At 36.4% G+C, this 17,721-nt stretch overlaps 1 protein-coding gene across 5 annotated transcripts in view; it reads left to right on the top strand.

The window, feature by feature from the left end:
* The window catches only part of LSM14A (LSM14A mRNA processing body assembly factor), a 55,184-nt gene that overhangs the window by 22,583 nt on the left and 14,880 nt on the right, over positions 1 to 17,721 (top strand). For all 5 annotated transcript variants that reach the window (XM_081806689.1, XM_081806688.1, XM_081806687.1 and 2 more), the window contains exons 2-4: positions 4,737 to 4,900; positions 8,244 to 8,373; positions 16,774 to 16,896. In XM_081806689.1, the coding sequence (XP_081662815.1) occupies positions 4,737 to 4,900; positions 8,244 to 8,373; positions 16,774 to 16,896 (417 nt within the window). The remainder of the gene's footprint in view (positions 1 to 4,736; positions 4,901 to 8,243; positions 8,374 to 16,773; positions 16,897 to 17,721) is intronic.

The raw sequence follows: 17,721 nt of genomic DNA on the forward strand, positions 1-17,721 counted from the left end.
AAAAAAAAAAAAAAAGACTGTTGCCTTTCTTTTAAGTTCCTCTTCACTGTTACTTGTCTGGTAACTTCCAAACTGGTCTTCTTCCATTTTCATTTTGTTTCCCACCATCACAGAAGGACAAATACTGTAGAATGGTGGTTGCCAGGGTCTAGGGGGGGTGGAAATGAAGAATCATTGTTCTGTGGGTATAAAGTTTCAATTAAACAAGATAATAAAGTTCTATATCTCTACAACATTTTGCTATATAAATACTGTACTCTGTTGCTTTAAAAATTTTTAAGACGTGTTCTTACCATGATTTTTTAAAAATTAAAATGATAGCATTAACAAAAGTGCTGGTAGTGAATTATATCTAATAAAGTTGTTTGTCAGCTTCAAAGAAAAAATTGAAAGCCTGATGGAAGAAGATACAAGAATTGAGGCTTGTTGCTGGAGACAGGGAAAGAGTGCATCAAGATCAGGGAGAACCGTGCAATAAGTACTTTTAAGACTAATTATGTAGCCGAATTGAGCCAAGAGGAAACTTGGGGTGAGTGGATATCATATACTAGTTTTCCATGGTTTGCTGTGTTCAGCTTATGTTACCTCCAAGTGCAAAAATTAAATAACAAGAAAAATTGGGGATGAACCAATGTGATTTCTCACTGTACTGACAGTTCCTTTACTTAATTTGCACATAAGCTAATTCATGTGTTGAAATGTGTTGTAGCTGAACAGTAGTGGTGATTTTCTACCTTTTCTGTGCTCACCATGCCTTTCTTTCCACTCTCAATGCCCAGGTTGTTTGTATTATCTTCCAGTCATGTGTGTCCTTCCGATCTCTGTTAATTTGTTCTTTACAATGGTACAAGAATTGTCTGTTGGAAATATTATATCTGATCAAACCAGTCTCCATCATTAGAGCATGTTTTTCATACTCTTGGTGGGTGTAATTCATTCTCCATGGTCTCTGTTTTCATACTTTTTCATTTTCCTCTTTTGCTGTATGATACAGGTTTTCTTCACAGCACATTTTGGAAAATATGCCCTTAGTTTTAAAGTTTAATGTTGGTTACCTTTAGGACCTCAAATAACCTTTTTTTTTTTTTTTTTTTTTTTTGAGAGAGAGAGAGGTAGAGAGCCAGAGAGAGCACAAGCAGGGGGAGCGGCAGACAGAGAGAGAAACAGGCTCCCTGTGTGGGACTCGATCCCGGGACCCTGGGATCATGACCTGAGCCAAAGGCAGACGCTTAACTGACTGAGCCACCCAGGCACCCCTCAAATAACCAAATGTTAAGCCTACATATATTAATTTATCAACTTCCCAAAAAATTTTATCAAGTGACTCCCTGCTATAACAGATGAGAGTATCAATTTATGTATTTCCTTTTGTGTTTTCCTCTATTTCCACTCATCTTTGTCTTCCAATATTTGTTAGACTACTATGTGATAAACCATCCTGACTTTTGTCAGTATGTAAGTTAGTAGCTTTTTTCGGAACTATTAAACTTACATTCTGTTCTAAGACCATAGTAAGTTGTCATACACATTTGTGTGCTTAAATGAATTTATTCTTCGGGCGCCTGGGTGGCTCAGTTGGTTGAGCGACTGCCTTCAGCTCAGGTCATGATCCTGGAGTCCCTGGATCGAGTCCCGCATCAGGCTCCCTGACCCTCCCCCCTCTCATGTGCTCTCTCTCTCTCTCATTCTCTCTGTCTCAAATAAATAAATAAAATCTTTAAAAAAAAAAATGAATTTATTCTTCATCTCTTATTTAAATTCAATTAATTAACATATAGTTTATTATTAGTTTCAGAGATAGAGTTTAGTGATTCATCAGTTGCATATAACACCCAGTGCTCATTACATCAAGTGCCCTCCTTAATGCTCATCACCCAGTTACACCATCCCTCCACCCATCTCCCCCCCCAGCAACCCTGTTTGTTCTGTAGAATTAAGAGTCTCTTATGGTTTGTCTCGCTCTCTGATGTCATCTTATTTTATTTTTTCCTCCCTTTCCCTGTGATCCTGTTCTGTTTATTAAATTCCACATATGAGTGAAATCATATAATTGTCTTTCTCTGACCTATTTCACTTAGCATAATATCCTCTAGTTCGAACTCATCCACATTGTTGCAAATGTATTCATCATCTTTTAAATTTTGTTTGATACCACTGTTTCTATGAGTTCTTTAATTTGATATAGCAAAGGATAATTCTCTATAGCTTATAGTGCACTAGATCTTTTTCTGGAAATACAGCAAAACCTTTTGATCAAATTTAGGTCTTCATGTCAGGAAATTTCTGTTACATCTTTATATTTTCTCTTACTCTCTTGTCTGGATCTGCATAACAATCATCTTCAACCATTTTATTTCTGTACTTTTTCTTTACATCTTACTTCCTTTTTCTCAGAATTGTTCTCTATTAATGACTTGGTTTTACTGCTTTGACTGTTGTGTTGTTGATATAGTTATTCTGCTGTTACATTTGTCTTGTCTGTTCTCTTTCCTTAACTCTGTATGCTACCTTTTCTTTTCAGTGTCATTTTGATCATAAGAATTTTATTTTTCTCAAGAAGGTAAAGCAATTCTTTTTGAAATTTTCTTCTATTTCCTGTGACAAATATTAATCCTGAATGGATTTTTCATCTGTCTAGTGAACACATGGGTATACTTTGAATGGTTTCGTTAGGCCTTGGAAAACCTAATGGAGCTTGTCGGTGGTTTTTGTACAAGGAGGACTTTGAGAGGGCGCCTGGGTGGCTCAGTCAGTTAAGCGTCTGCCTTCGGTTCAGGTCATGATCCCAGGGTCCTGGGATCGAGCCCTGCATCGGGCTCCCTGCTCAGTGGGGAGCCTGCTTCGCCCTCTCCCTCTGCCCCTCCCCCCTCCCACTTATGCTCTCTCGTGCGCTCTGTTCTCTCTCAAATAAATAAATAATCTTTTAAGGAAAAAAAAGGAGGACTTTGACTTTTCCTCCCTCTGCTTCAAGATGAACTAGTGTATTACTAATGAGGCCTGAGACTGTATATGGTGTTCTGGTGATGCTGCTGCCGCTGCTGAGGTTAGGGCTGATGCTGATTTGTATGTAATTTTCTTAATCCTGATTTTTCTAGCTCTTTATTCTTCCTTTAAGATAAAGGACAAAATATAGAACCTTGTCACTTACTCCTGCTGTTATAAAGTACTCTTTGGCCACTAGGGGAAGAGGAACTTCAACTAGGGTATTCCACATCTTTTCCCTTACCACATCCATGCTCCTGTCCCCATCTACTAATGTGGAGGTACCAATGAGCATTTCTCAGGTCATGCTGCATATGGATTCTCGGATTGGTCTTCCAGTTTGGACTAACTCATTCAGTATTGGAGTGATACTTTTTAATAAAATTTCATGCTATAAATGTGAGATCTCCTAGTTTAGGGATATTTTAACTCTTTTTGGCTATTTAGTTTTAGGGAAGGATATCCTCCTGCAAGCCTACATCTATGCCACCATCTTTCCTGGAAGTATCATAAGTAATAGAAAGACTTTTTAGGAGGGAGGCATTATTTAAAATGAAATGATATTCATATTTAATTTAACCCTGGATCAGTTCTACAGAAAAATGCATACATTCAAAACGTTGCACAGTCTTAAGGGGTTTACTCCCTCTAGGACATTCTTAAATAGATAATACATGATCTTGCAAACTTTCTTATTTGAAACTTCTGTATGGATGCAGACATTTTCACAAGTCTAAGATAGTGAACCTGAAACTTTAGTATTCATAAGAAACTCAAGGAATTGGTTTAAAATGCAGATTTACAGACCCATTCCTCAGAACGTCTTGATTCAGTGTATTTGAATAGGATCCCAGAAATCTTTTTAGCCAGGGGCGCCTGAGTGGCTCAGTCGGTTAAGCGTCTGCCTTCGGCTCAGGTCATGATCCCAGGGTCCTGGGATCGAGCCTCGCATCAGGCTCCCTGCTCAGTGGGAAGCCTGCTTCTCCCTCTCCCACTCCCCCTGCTTGTGTTCCCTCTCTCGCTATCTCTCTCTCTGTTGAATAAATAAATAAAACCTTTAAAAAAAAAAATCTTTTTTAGCCAGCTTACCCTGGTGTAGGTGGTCCACAGTTTAACTTTGAGTAATGCTATCTTAAGTGTTGAAATAATCCGATTTAATTATGAGATAGGTATTTTAGGTAACTAGGGCGTTTCAGGCTGTCCCCTGGGGCTGAATACCTGACAGCTTCTTAGCTTGGCTTCTAGAGGACCTACCACTCACTGAGATAGATGTTCCCTTCATTGTCTTCTCTTAATCCAAAAGCTTAATTTCCCAAACTTTGGGATTTTGTGGACGGGGAAATCTTCACTTGCCATTCCACCCCCCAACAAGAAATCTCACATAGGTTTGCCAGTTTTTTATTTTGCTGAATGATATTAAAAATAAATCAACAATGAAAGAGTACATTTTTAACACCTCCTCTCACCACAACCACCAAAGATATAAATAAATAAAAACGTAGGAAGAACATGACCTCATAATACAGATTGTCTTTTAAATTGAGTACATTTAGCTCTTTTAGCTCTAGGCAGAACCCACTCTATTTTCCTCTTTTTTTAAACAAAATTTCTTGAGCTACAGATTAATGAATATTTTCTCACAGATGACATTTAAGAACTGCTGTTTATTGGTATTTGGAAGAGTGCATTTCTAAGAGGCACTACGTGAATATGATGAGTAGACATATCTCTCAAATCCTCTGTTTTCTCACCAGTTCGGTCCTTTGGTACAGAAGACAGACCAACAGATCGTCCAATACCACCTCGAGATGAAGTCTTTGAATACATCATATTCCGTGGGAGTGATATTAAAGACCTCACTGTTTGTGAGCCACCAAAACCACAATGTTCTTTGCCTCAGGACCCAGCTATCGTTCAGGTATCTGATAGTAAATTTGTCTTGGAGTGCAAGAAAACTTCAAGTACATGGCTAGTCTTGGCTTTTACCTCTCTTCTATTTTGGTTTTGGGGTGTTTTTGTTTGTTTTTCCTCAATTGAATGTTCGTGTGCTTATCATTTCCTAGTTACCTAGACCTAAAATACCTGGATAATGTTTTCATCTAGGCTTTTTTTCTTTAGATCATAAGTTGGGACTAAATAAAGTAAGAAATATGGGGTGCCTGGGTGGCTCAGTCGTTAAGCATCTGCCTTCGGCTCAGGTCATGATCCCAGGGTCCTGAGATGGAGCCCTGCATCAGGCTCCCTGCTCAGCGGGGAGTCTGCTTCTCCCTCTCCCACTCCCCCTGCTAGTGTTCCTGCTCTCGCTCTTTCTCTCTCTCTGTGTGTCATATAAATAAACAAAATAATTTTAAAAATAAAGTAAGAAATAGCAGAGGGATTTATTTTTATCATAAAATATTTTCTAATTTTAGCAAGTTAAAATAGCTTACATTTATTGAGGTCTAACTGTATGAGAAGCACTATTCAAACTACTGCACATATAGTAAGTCAATCCTCACAATACTCTCTGAACTTGGTACTATAATTATAGTATAACTATATAATTCTCCCTTTTTTACAAGTGAGTAAATTAAGATAGAGCCACAATTTGGACAGAACCAGATAGTCTGGTTCTGGAATCCAGGATCCATGTCACTTACTATGTTATTCACATTTGGTTCATATTACAAACCAGGGTGGTAATGGCTACTCTTAGGTGAGATTATTAGGTTCAATGAAAAAAAGTAATAAATCATATTGGTATCATACATATATATAACATAATACACATGCAGTATTGTATAATACAGCACAAACATAAAGGGATTTTAACACACATAGGTATATTACTCGATTCTCTAAATAAGGTATAAAACGTGATGGCTGGGTGGCTCAGCCTGTTCAGCATCTGCCTTCGGCTCAGGTCATGATCCCAGGGTCCTGGGATCTAATCCCACATCAGGCTCCCTGCTCAGCGGGGAGCCTACTTCTCTCTGCCTGCTCTGCCTGCCGCTCCCCCTGCTTGTGCTCTCTCTCTGACAGATAAATAAAATCTTAAAATAAAGAAATAAAATAAGGTATGAAAAAAGAAGACCCTAAGTATTCTCAGTAAAAGAAATAAAAAATTTATATTTTATTAAAAACAGAAGTACATGATTTCTAAAAGATTATGTTATGAATTAAGGAGGATATTTATTACAGTGCTTGTTTACATGATAATTGGAAGTATATAGAAACTGCCTGAATTTTAGTTATAACAGGAGAGGAAGCAGATTGATGTAGGAGTGTTTTCATTTTAGGGCATAGCTGATTAAAAGCTTATGGCCCCCATGATTTTCCTCTTGGATCCATTTTCTTCTCAACCCTTTTTCTTGTCAGTCTTTGGTCATTTGTACTAAAATATGCTTGTTGATTTTTTTTTTTTAAAGTACTGTAATACTTTTAGATTTTTTTAAATTAACTTTGTTTTATGCTGTGATGAAATCTTAGTTTTCCACAAAACTGATTCTTAGAATACATATTATCTTGCATAAGATTTGTCTTACTTCCAATATTAAAATACCTAATGAACTCTTCTAAAGAAAATAATAAGTGGTATATAAAATTATATTAAACATTTTTTTAAATCTTTTTTAAATAGAAAAAAAAAGAGGGGTGCCTGGCTGGTTCATTTGGTGGGGTGTGTGACTCTTGATCTCAGGGTTATGGGTTTGAGCCCCATGTTGGGCATAGAAATTACTTAAAAATAAAATCTTTTTTTTTTTTTCCCCTCAAGATTTTATTTATTTAAGAAAGCACGAGCACAGGTGGGGAGGAGGGGCAGAGGGAGAGGAAGAAGCAGACTCCCTGCTGAGTAAGGAGCCTGATGTCGGAACTCATTCCCAGGATCCTGGGATCATGACCTGAACCGAAGACCGACACTTAACTGACTGAGCCACCTAGGCGCCCTAAAAATAAAATCTTGTAAAAAATGGAAAAAAAAGAGAAAGTACCTTTTAATATTTATTTAATATATTTATCTTTCCTGAATATGTTTTTTAATAAATAATTAAACTTATTCTTATAAATTGGAGAAATTCTCTCCTCTTCTCCCCCCCGCCCTTGTTAAGTCTAACTTTTAAGGAAATACGTCTGAAGGAATCCTGAGAAAATGTGAATTTTCTTAAATGGAGGGAGAAGAGACACATTTTAATAGAGATGGCCTACACCAAAGAGTGGTATTATCTGACTCTCTCGTATAGATTTTCTGATAATTCTCCAGGGAAATAGTTATTTAAGTTATCAGCTTTATGGAGTCCGAAGAACCAAGAAAACAGAAGTCAAACTGGTGTTGAATAACTTCTTCCAGTCACCATAAATTTTGACTTTTGACCTTTTGATTCATACATCCAAAAGTATTTATTGAACACCTGCCATGTGCCTGATACTAGCAGTGAACACACAGACAAGGTCCTACCATCAATGAGCTTATATCCTTTTGGTAATTAGCACACTTCATATTTGTATTATGAGATATTTTATATGAAGATAAATGAATATATAATATGCATATATACGTTCTATAATATATTTTAGGTTTAGTAAGTTGAAATTTTTGTAAAATGTTCTTTAACTCAATGAAAAATATATTTTAAAAATGTAAATGGTCATGGGGCACCTGGGTGGCTCAGGTGGTTAAGCATCTGACTCGATCTCAGCTCAGGTCTTGATCTCAGAGTTGTGAGTTCGAGCCTCACATTGGATTCCATGCTGGACATGGAGCCTACTTTAAAAGATAAATAAAAAATAAAAATGTAAATGGTCTTGTGTGGGATAGTTTGTTTCTGCATCTCTTTCCTGTAAATTTAATAGTGTACTTCAAATGATTGAAATATGAGCAGAATCACAAGTGAGATACCTTATTTTTGTCAGCACCAGACTAAAACTCAGTATAACCAAATGTAATTTTTCCCATATTCTTTCTTAAAACAAAGTTACTTTACTTATTCAAGTAACTTTTCTTTCATTCTTTCCTAAACTTGCTATAAAACTCTTAACTCTACTTAACTGTAGAAAAATATATTTATAAGTCACATCAAGTATAATTGGCACATATACAAATACTGAAATCAGGAGGTTGTTAAACTGTTTTGATATTAAGTGCATGTTGTGAGTTATTATAATTGCTTTTGTATCTAATAGTTATAATTTAAAACCTTCTTTAAAAATGTAAATATTCGAATTTTTTTCGTTATATACATGTTGTATAGAGCCTGGAAAAATAACCCATGATCTTTCTTCAGTCTTCACTAGGCTCATCTACTTCTTCATTCCAGTCAGTGGGTTCCTATGGACCTTTTGGCAGGATGTCGACATACAGTCAGTTCAGTCCAAGTTCATTAGTCGGGCAGCAGTTTGGTGCTGTCGGTGTTGGTATGTTGTGCTTTTTTCTTTTTTTTTTTTTTTTTCTTAAATTTACCTGTCTTTACCATAAATTTACAGACATGTTGTTTGGTGTTCCTTTGTAACCTATTAATTTAAAGGTTTTATTTAACGTCCTTAATAACTAGTGGTTCTATAAAGGTCATCTGTCAGAATAGTCACTTTTTTTTAAATCTAGATCTATTCAATTGCCAAATATCATTGAATGTTATTTTAAATTTACGTAAGATATCTCCATTTAAAATAAGCATTTTTTTCCGGAGTACCTGGCTGGCTCAGTTGGAAGAGCATGTAACTCTTAATCTCGGGGTCATGAGTTCGAGCCCCACATTGGGTGTAGACATTACTAGAAAAATAATCTAAAAAAATCATAAAATAAGCATTTTTTTCCAACAGGAGGGTTTTCAAAAAGGGGGTTGGAGATAATGCTATTATTAGGGAATAATAATGCCATTAAGGAGTATTTATATTAGGTAGAATGTGAAAAGATAATCACACATAGCATGTTTGAGGGCATGATGCATTGTTTATTGTAACAATGTTTTAGAAACATTAACAGTGTAAAGAGAAAGCTAGATATAATCAGATCAGCTCTGGTTTTTTTGTTTTTATAGCTATGCATTTTAGCTCTTTAGTAGAAATTTTCATAGTAAAGAATAACTTTATTTTATTTTATTTTTTAAAGATTTTATTTATTTATTTTGACAGAGAGAGAGACAGTGAGAGAGGGAACACAAGCAGGGGGAATGGGAGAGGGAGAAGCAGGCTTCCTATGGAGCCGGGAGCCCGATGCAGGGCTCGATCCCAGGACCCTGGGACCATGACCTGAGCCGAAGGCAGACGCTTAACGACTGAGCCACCCAGGCGCCCCAAGAATAACTTTTTAAATCTCAAATTCTAGCCCTTAATCTTTTTTAATTCAATTGAAATAACCATTTATCAGTTTACCTTGTTTCTCTGCATCACAAATCCAGTTTCAGGTGTATCTTGAAACCCATCAGCATGTTAACAAGTTTTGTTAAAATTAATTCCTTTTTATAAATATACTTTTTTTATGTAGTTGTGACTTTTCAAGTATGTAAATGTTTTGCTTATTCACAAAATCAAAAAGGATGGGAAAAAATAAATCCTAAAATTGAATGGATATAAACAGAAATAACTGGTGCTAAGTTTATATCAAATTGATAGTATAACCACACAGAAAAAAAGAATTTAAGTAACTTTTACACTCTTAGTAGAGGTATATTGTAAGAACAAATGAAACTGTAAAAATCCCTTGACTTAGGGTTTGTAATTGGTAGTGGTATTGGTGTTAATTTTGAAACTGTTTTGTATGTATTATAGGATAGGGCAAATGACTAATATAGTGATGTTGTTGGGAAATGCTGTTCTTACCTTGGAGAAGGGAGAAAGAAACATAGGAGTAAGGAAGAACCCTGTGGTGTTGAATGTGAATTGGAAGCATGAATGTGAACTTTTTAAAAACTGGTTATTTCCTAACTCTGTTCATAGAAAAGACTTAGAAGCAATGATACCCTGTAGCAAAGAATATGTGTAGACCCAGTTCTTGGTTTCTAAATACCATTCCCCACTAGAAGGAACATGGGCCCCTTGAGAAAAGAAGGGAAAACACTGCTGGTTTTTTTTTTTTAAGTTTATTTATTTAAGTAATCTCTACACCCAACATGAGGCTCAAGATCAAGGGTCACATGTTCTTCCGACCGAGCCAGCCAGGTGCCCCAACAATGCTCTTTTTTAACAGAAAAGTCCCAGCTAATAAATAGAAGGAATGGTAGATACAAAAAATCATCATTTTTGTAATATCCAGTGTATTAATTAGCAAGGATTATCAGTGGATGCTAAAATCATTGGGTGAACAGTGTTGGACAGAGTATTAAAATGGCCTTAAAATATCATCCCACAGTTAATTAATTACAGAGGGGACGACATTGTGCCTTTATAATGGAGACCTCTCATAGTCACCATTTTAATCAAGTCTTAAAGTTTGGCATTGCCATAGTTAACTAATTAAATGTCTCCTAATGTGATGATGTAGGAAGTTGGTAAATCCCGATTTACCCTGTTAGCTATAACTGTTAGAATCCTATTCTGAGGACTTAAATAAGGGGCAGTTGCAAATTATCCTTTTGAGACTCCTTTCACTAAATTGAGTAGTTGGCTAACATTGAGATTATTACTGCACTTACCTCGTACATTACCGTGAAGTTTGTATGACTTAATATGTGTAAAGCATTTGAATAGGGTCTAGCATATAGTGTTACATAGTAAATACTGCTTCTACCATTCTTCAGAGCCTGCTTTTCTAATCAGAGTATCTATTTCTTACAAATGCTTTTATCTAATTTTGATATTATTGGGAGTTGCTAGTTTACTGTTCTTTGGGTGTCACAAAGGTAGAGGGTTTTATTTGTATTTTCCATGTCAGTTGAGTAATTTTTGCAGTAGATGATTATTTTTCATTTGTTGATTTCCATATTGGTAGGATAATTTGTGGAGTGACTAGAGAGCTATATATAATATTCAGAAGTTGTTAAATGAGGAGGAGGAGGAAAATTACTGCACTGATTAAGGTGGTAGGTGATTTTTAGAAAAGGAGTTAACTCACGTATGGTTTGTGTTAGCATGAATTAAGCCAGATTTTAATCCAAGCCTCTTGTTTTTGATCCCTAATGCAGTTGACCCTTGAGCAAATGTATTTGAACTGCACAGGTCCACTTACACGTGGGTTTTTTCCAATAAATACATTAGTAAATGTATTTTTTTCTACCGTGTGATTTTTTTTTTTTTTTTTAAGATATTTATTTGAGAGAGAGAGAGCATGTGTGAGCAGGGGGAGGGAGAGGAAGGGAGAATCTTGAGCAGATACAGGCCTCAGTCTCACGGCCCTGAGATCATCACTTGAGCTGAAACTAAGAGTAGGACGCTTAAATGACTCAGCCATGCAGGTGCCCCCGTATGATTTCCTTAATAACATTTCCTTTTCTTTAGCTTACTTTATTGTAAGAATACAGTACAGTGTTCTGACTTAAAAAGGAAACTTAAATCAGGGAAACTCTTGCTATTTGGGAAAATTTTTTTCCATTTTAATTTTTATATGTTATAGTCTTTTTACAGGTTTTTTTTGCAGTTTATATCATGAAGATTAATATCTGTAACATCTATAGGGCTTCCAAAACTAAAGACCTACAACCCAACAGAAAAAGAGGCAGGTGTTAGGAACTAACTTTGCCTTTTTCAGAAAGAAAGTAATACAAATGTCCTTCAAATGTGGAAAAATGCTTAAGTTTTGCTTATGATAAGAGATACACAAATTAAATCTGTACTGAGGCACCATTTCTCACTATCAATTTGGCAAAAGCCCAAAAGTTTGAGTGTGTATATATGGTATTTTTGCAAGATAGTGAGGAAACAGATACTCTCATACATTGAAAAGAATGATACACCAGACAGAATTAAAACATTATTTTTTTAAAGCTGATGCTAAAATAATTCTTAAATGCAAAGATTAGGTCTTTATTGACTTTAATTTATGGATCCTTAGGAAAAATTAATGACCCCACAATAAAGGAAACAGCAAAACTGCCATGGCATGCTAAGTCTCATAATACCCTGTGGACAAGACTGAGAGCTGTTGGCTGAATAGACAGACAAATGGGTACATTTTAGCTGGTTAAACATAGTCAAGCCAAATTAGACAATGATTCTCTTAGGTCTCCAGTATTTCATACAGATTAATTTTTAATGAAAATTTAGATCATTTTGATGAACATTTAGAAGGCAGGCTTATGAACTTTATAGTTAGCATAGAGCCAGTTGAGTATTTCATACATTGGGGCTGACAGACTAAGGATTGTTCAAGATCCACTTTGATAAAGTGTAAGGGAATTAAACATTCCAGTTAAAAGGCAGAGATCATCAAACTGAACTCAGAAAAATAACAAGACCTAACTATGTAATGTTTATAAGAAATACACTGAAAGAGGAGAAAACAAAAAACAGCATGGCATATCATACAAATACTAATAACAAAACTATGTTAGACAAATTAACAGCAGACAAACTTGAAAGATTAGGGGTACTACCAGAGATAAGAAGGATTCTTCCTAATGGTACAGAGGACAGTTCATCAGGAAGCTTTAATAATCCTCGATGTAACTTTTATAAAATAGTGCACCCCAAAATTGTAGAATATAGATTCTTTCCATGTAAATATGGACCACTTAATGGGATCAAATCCTGAGCCATAAAACAAGTTACATTAAATTTAGGACTGAAGGGATGCCTGGGTGGCTCAGTCGTTAAGCGTCTGCCTTCGGCTCAGGTCATGATCCCAGAGTCCTGGGATCAAATCCCACATCAGGCTCCTTGCTCAGTGAGGAGCCTGCTTCTCCCTCTCCCTCTGCTGCTCCCCCGCTTGTGCTCTCTCCCTCTCTCTCTCTCTGACAAATAAATAAAAATCTTAAAAATAAATAAATAAAATTCTATTAAAAAATAAAATAAAAAATAAATTTAGGACTGAAATCATACATGGTATGTTCTCATAACCATAAGTTAAATAAATATAACTTGAGGGGCGCCTGAGTGGCTCAGTCGTTAAGCGTCTGCCTTCGGCTCAGGTCACGATCCCGGGGTCCTGGGATCGAGCCCCGCATTGGGCTCCCTGCTCCGCGGGAAGCCTGCTGCTCCCTCTCCCACTCCCCCTGCTTGTGTTCCTACTCTCGCTATCTCTCGGTCTCTCTGTCAAATAAATAAAATCTTAAAAAATAAATAAATATAACTTGAAAAATTCCAAATAACTGGAAATTGAGCAAACTTATAAATCACTAATGAATCAAAGAAGAAAGCATAAGAGAAATTAGAAAGGACTTTTTAGTGATCATAAAATGCAGCATATCAAAATTTGTGAGTGGAGCTTAGAGGAAATTTTACACCTTTAAAAAATTTTATACTTTCAAATGCATGTATTAGAAAATAAGAATGTTTTAGAATTAGTGCTCTAGACTGCCAGCTTAAGAAGCTAAGAAAAAAGGAAAGAAAATTAGCCCAAATGTAGTAGAAGGAGAAAAAATTAAAAGCATAAATCAATGAAAAGAAACAAGCCAAAATAACTTGATGTAATGAGCACTGGGTGTTATATGCAACTGATGAATCACTGAATTCTACCCCAGTAACTAGTAATATAGCGTATGTTAACTAAACTGAATTTAAATAAAGAATTTTAAATAAACAAATAAAAAAAAAAAGCCAAAATATACATAACATCAGCAAAGCCTGATCAAGGAAAAAAAGAAGACCCAAATTACCAATATGAGGAATGAAAGAGTAGATATCATTATAGATCCTTAAAGAACAGATCTTATGGACGAGTTTATGTCAACAAATTTGACATCTTAGGTAAAATAGATTCCTTGAAAAATACAACTTTCCTAAACCCAAACAGGAGGTGATAAAAACATGATATCCTGGCTAACTAAGATACCAAAATCTAATGAGGTCATTACAAGAAAAGAAAATTACGGCCCACCATCTCTGTGGACATATATTTAAAAATCCTTAACAGAATATTAGCAGTGAAAGTCAGCAATTCATAAAAAGAATAGTACATAGTGACAAAGTAAAGTTATCTCAGAAATGCAAAGTTGTTTTAACATATGAAAATTATTAGTAATTTACCACATTAACAGAATAAAGGAGAAAAACTGTAATCCCAAGAGATACAGAACAGGCATTTGATAAAATTCAGCACCTACTTATCAACAACTGAGGAATGGGAGGGAATTTCCTAAATTTAATCAGTGAAATGAAAAGTTTACATACATAAAGGCAAGAAAGAAAGATACAAAGATTGAAAAGGAAGAACTAAAAATGTCTCTATTTGAAGGTGGTATGATTGTGTACGTAGAAAATGCAAAAGAATATTCAGACCATTAGAATGAATAAGTGAATTTAGCATGGTAAGGGAATACATGGTAAATATACAAAATGAACTATATTTTTTATTCTAGAACAGAGGGGTTGGCAAACTGTGATCTGTGGACTGAATCCAACCAGCCTCCTGTTTTGATAAAGTTTTATTGGAATACAGGCACACCCATTTATTATATGTTGTTTATGGGTGCTTTTACACTACATAGGCAGAGTTAAGTAGTTATAATGGAGACCATATGGCCTGAAAAGCCTAAATATTTATATCTGGTCACTTGTAGTTGAAGTTTATTGACATGTGATCTAGAACAGATTGTTGAGAAGTGAAATGTAAAGTGCACCACAGCTTGCAGTTAGCACCAGTAGCATCAGATACCCAGGAAATAATATAACAGAAGATATTTGAAAACATCTACAACAGTGGTTCTCAGTGGAGGAGGGTTAATTTTATCTCCCTCCTGCAGGGGACATTTGGTAACGTATGGAGACCTTTTTGATTCTCACAACTGGGGGATACTAGTATGTAGAAGGTAGAGGCCAAGGATGCTACCTAACATCCTACAGTGCATAGGACAACTCCTCACAAAATGTCAGTAGTGCTGAAGCTGAGAAAACTGCTCTGTAATGAAAACCACAAAATATTGCTGAGAGAAATTAAAGTTCTAAATAAATGGAGAGTTGATCCAGGCTCGTGGGTTGGAAAATTCAGTATTATTTTTAAGGTGATATTTTTCCCAAAATTGATTAACAGAGTAAACAGAATCCCAGTAGACATTTTAAAATAGAAATTGACAGGGGGCGCCTGGGTGGCTCAGTCGGTTGGGCATCTGACTCTTGATTTTGGCTCAGGTCATGATCTCAGGGCCGTGAGATCGAGCCCCATGTTGGGCTCTGCGCTGGACACAGAGCATGCTTGGGATTCTCTCTCCCTCTGCCCCCCATCCCCACTCCTGCTCTCTCTCAGAAAGAAAGAGAGAGAGAGAGAAATTGACATGCTGATTCTAATATTTGGTGGAAATACAAAACCTAGAATAGCCAAAATAGTCTTGAAGAAAGGGGGCATCTGGGTGGCTCAGAGAGTTAAGCGTCCGATTCTTGATCTCAGCTCAGGTCTTAATCTCAGGGCCGTGAGTTCAACCCCTGTGTTGGGGCTTATGTCTTGGTCATTGCCCAGAAATAACTAGGGATAATGGGATGAATTTAACTTCCCACAATCATTGAGAGCATTAGTCCCCACATTTCTGGAGATGTAGAAAGTTATGTTAGGCCTCTCCTGAACTGGCCAGGACTGTAGCCTGACTGGATTCCACACCTTCAGGGGAGTCCCATGAATCTAATTATGAGATTCTGTACTAGGTTCTGATGCCCTGTTTTAAAAGGGATATGAATAACTAGGATTTATTAAATTGGAGGGGAGTATTAAAGACTGGGAAGTGGGAAGGTAAGTAGTGGTTGAAGGAACTGGGGTTGCTTAGCTGGGAAATCAGAAGATTCCTAGAAGCGTGATCATGATGTTCAAATATTTAAGAGCAGACTGGTGAAAAGAGGGAAAGTGGTGAGAAAAGAAGTAGACAGATAAGGGGAGGGCCTGATAAACTGAGGTAAGTAATCTGAACTTTTTATCTTAAGGGCAGTGGAAAGCCATCACAGGGTCCTAAGTGCTGTGGTAATGTGGTTATATCTGTATTTCACAAGAGATCGTTCTGACTGCCATCTTCAGATTGGATTTAGAGGTGGGGGAGGAAGGGCTACTGAAATAGTTCCTGCTGGAGAAAACCTACATAAATTAAATATTAAGTCGGAAGGGAACACAGCATAAGAAAAGTAAATGATCTGTAAGGACTATAGAAATTTAGAGGAGATTGACATAAGCTCATATAGCAAAGAATTTGGGCCCTTTCTAGGGATTTGTTATTCATGTTACCAGACTTTTTGTGGTTGCTTTAGGCAAAATGCAGCCCCATGGTACCATCCTGGAGGGAAGCATTAAAATGAACTGTAGTCCATTGGCTCCTTGGAAATGCTGGACAAGCTCTTCATAGACTTGTCTGCTAATTTGGCTGTTTGTGCAGATACTCGGTATTAAAATAATTACACCTTAATACTGGTATAGAATGTACCGTTTCTGCTACTTCTCTATCTGACATCAGTCTTTGCTGTCCTATCTATGTAACTGCCTAGGACAGTATTGCTGTTAAAGAATTGTTTGCATCCCAGGATGCTGGAGTATATATTGGTTTGTTTTTTCCATACAGTGTAAAAGATTTCTCAAACTATTTTTGATGCACTTTGGTTAATTTCCAGGATTATTAATTTGCACACATGTTGCAGGGGGGAGGGGTGGCAAGTTATTATCATCGTTAAAATGGTATATTACTTTATATAATTGAAAGGTTTAAATTTAAAAATATATATTTTTGTCATTTAAAAAAAAATCTCTTAAAGCTGGAAGTTCTTTGACATCCTTTGGAACAGAAACATCAAACAGTGGTACCCTATCCCAAAGTACTGCAGTTGGTTCTGCCTTTACACAGGATACAAGATCGCTGAAAACACAGTTATCTCAAGGTAAGCTGTTTTTTCTTTCATATATTTCCATTCCTAACATCTTTAGTCGTTTTTGTCTTTCTCTTTGAATGTAAGGAGCTTTTGCAGCTTGCAAATCACATGTATACTTTCTATTTGGTCCTTTTAAGATTTTTCTCCTAGTTACTGTTATAATAAGTATATTATTGAATGACATCCACTATTTAGACTCTTTGCAATTCTGAGATCATAAAACGGGGAACCAATGAACATTCTCTAAGTTTGAAACTTTCTTGCAAGGCAATTATATGACTTGTATATAATACTTAAATATATCAAATTAGTCCCAGACTCACCACTGAAAATGAACTATTCTTGATGAACTTGAAATAGCAGCTTAAAGAACCAAACTATTCTTTACGCTGTTGGATCTTTCCTAGCATCCTCACAGGATCTAGAGCAGTGGTTCTTAGTGTGGACCACCCACAACCAAATCATGTGGAGTGCTTCTTAAAAATGTAGATCCTGACAATTGCTATATCAGAATCCTTGGAGTTTGGCAATGTGCATTGTAATTAGCTTCTTAAAGGATCCTGTTTAGGGCGCCTGGGTGGCTCAGTTGTTAAGCGTCTGCCTTCGGCTCAGGTCATGATCCCAGGATCTTGGGATTGAGCCCCACATTGGGCCCCCTGCTCGGCGGGAAGCCTGCTTCTCCCTCCCCCGGGAAGCCTGCTTCTCCCTCCGCCAGTCCCCATGCTTGTGTTCCTGCTCTCACTGTGTCTTTCTCCGTCAAATAAATAAAATCTTAAAAAAAAAAAAAAAAAGGATCCTGTTTAATTTTTTTAAATCTATTTTTCTACCAGCCAG

Source organism: Leptonychotes weddellii, chromosome 16 (genome assembly GCF_054177405.1).
Source record: "Leptonychotes weddellii isolate Sample4059 chromosome 16, ASM5417740v2, whole genome shotgun sequence".
Classification (NCBI taxonomy): Eukaryota; Metazoa; Chordata; class Mammalia; order Carnivora; family Phocidae; genus Leptonychotes; species Leptonychotes weddellii.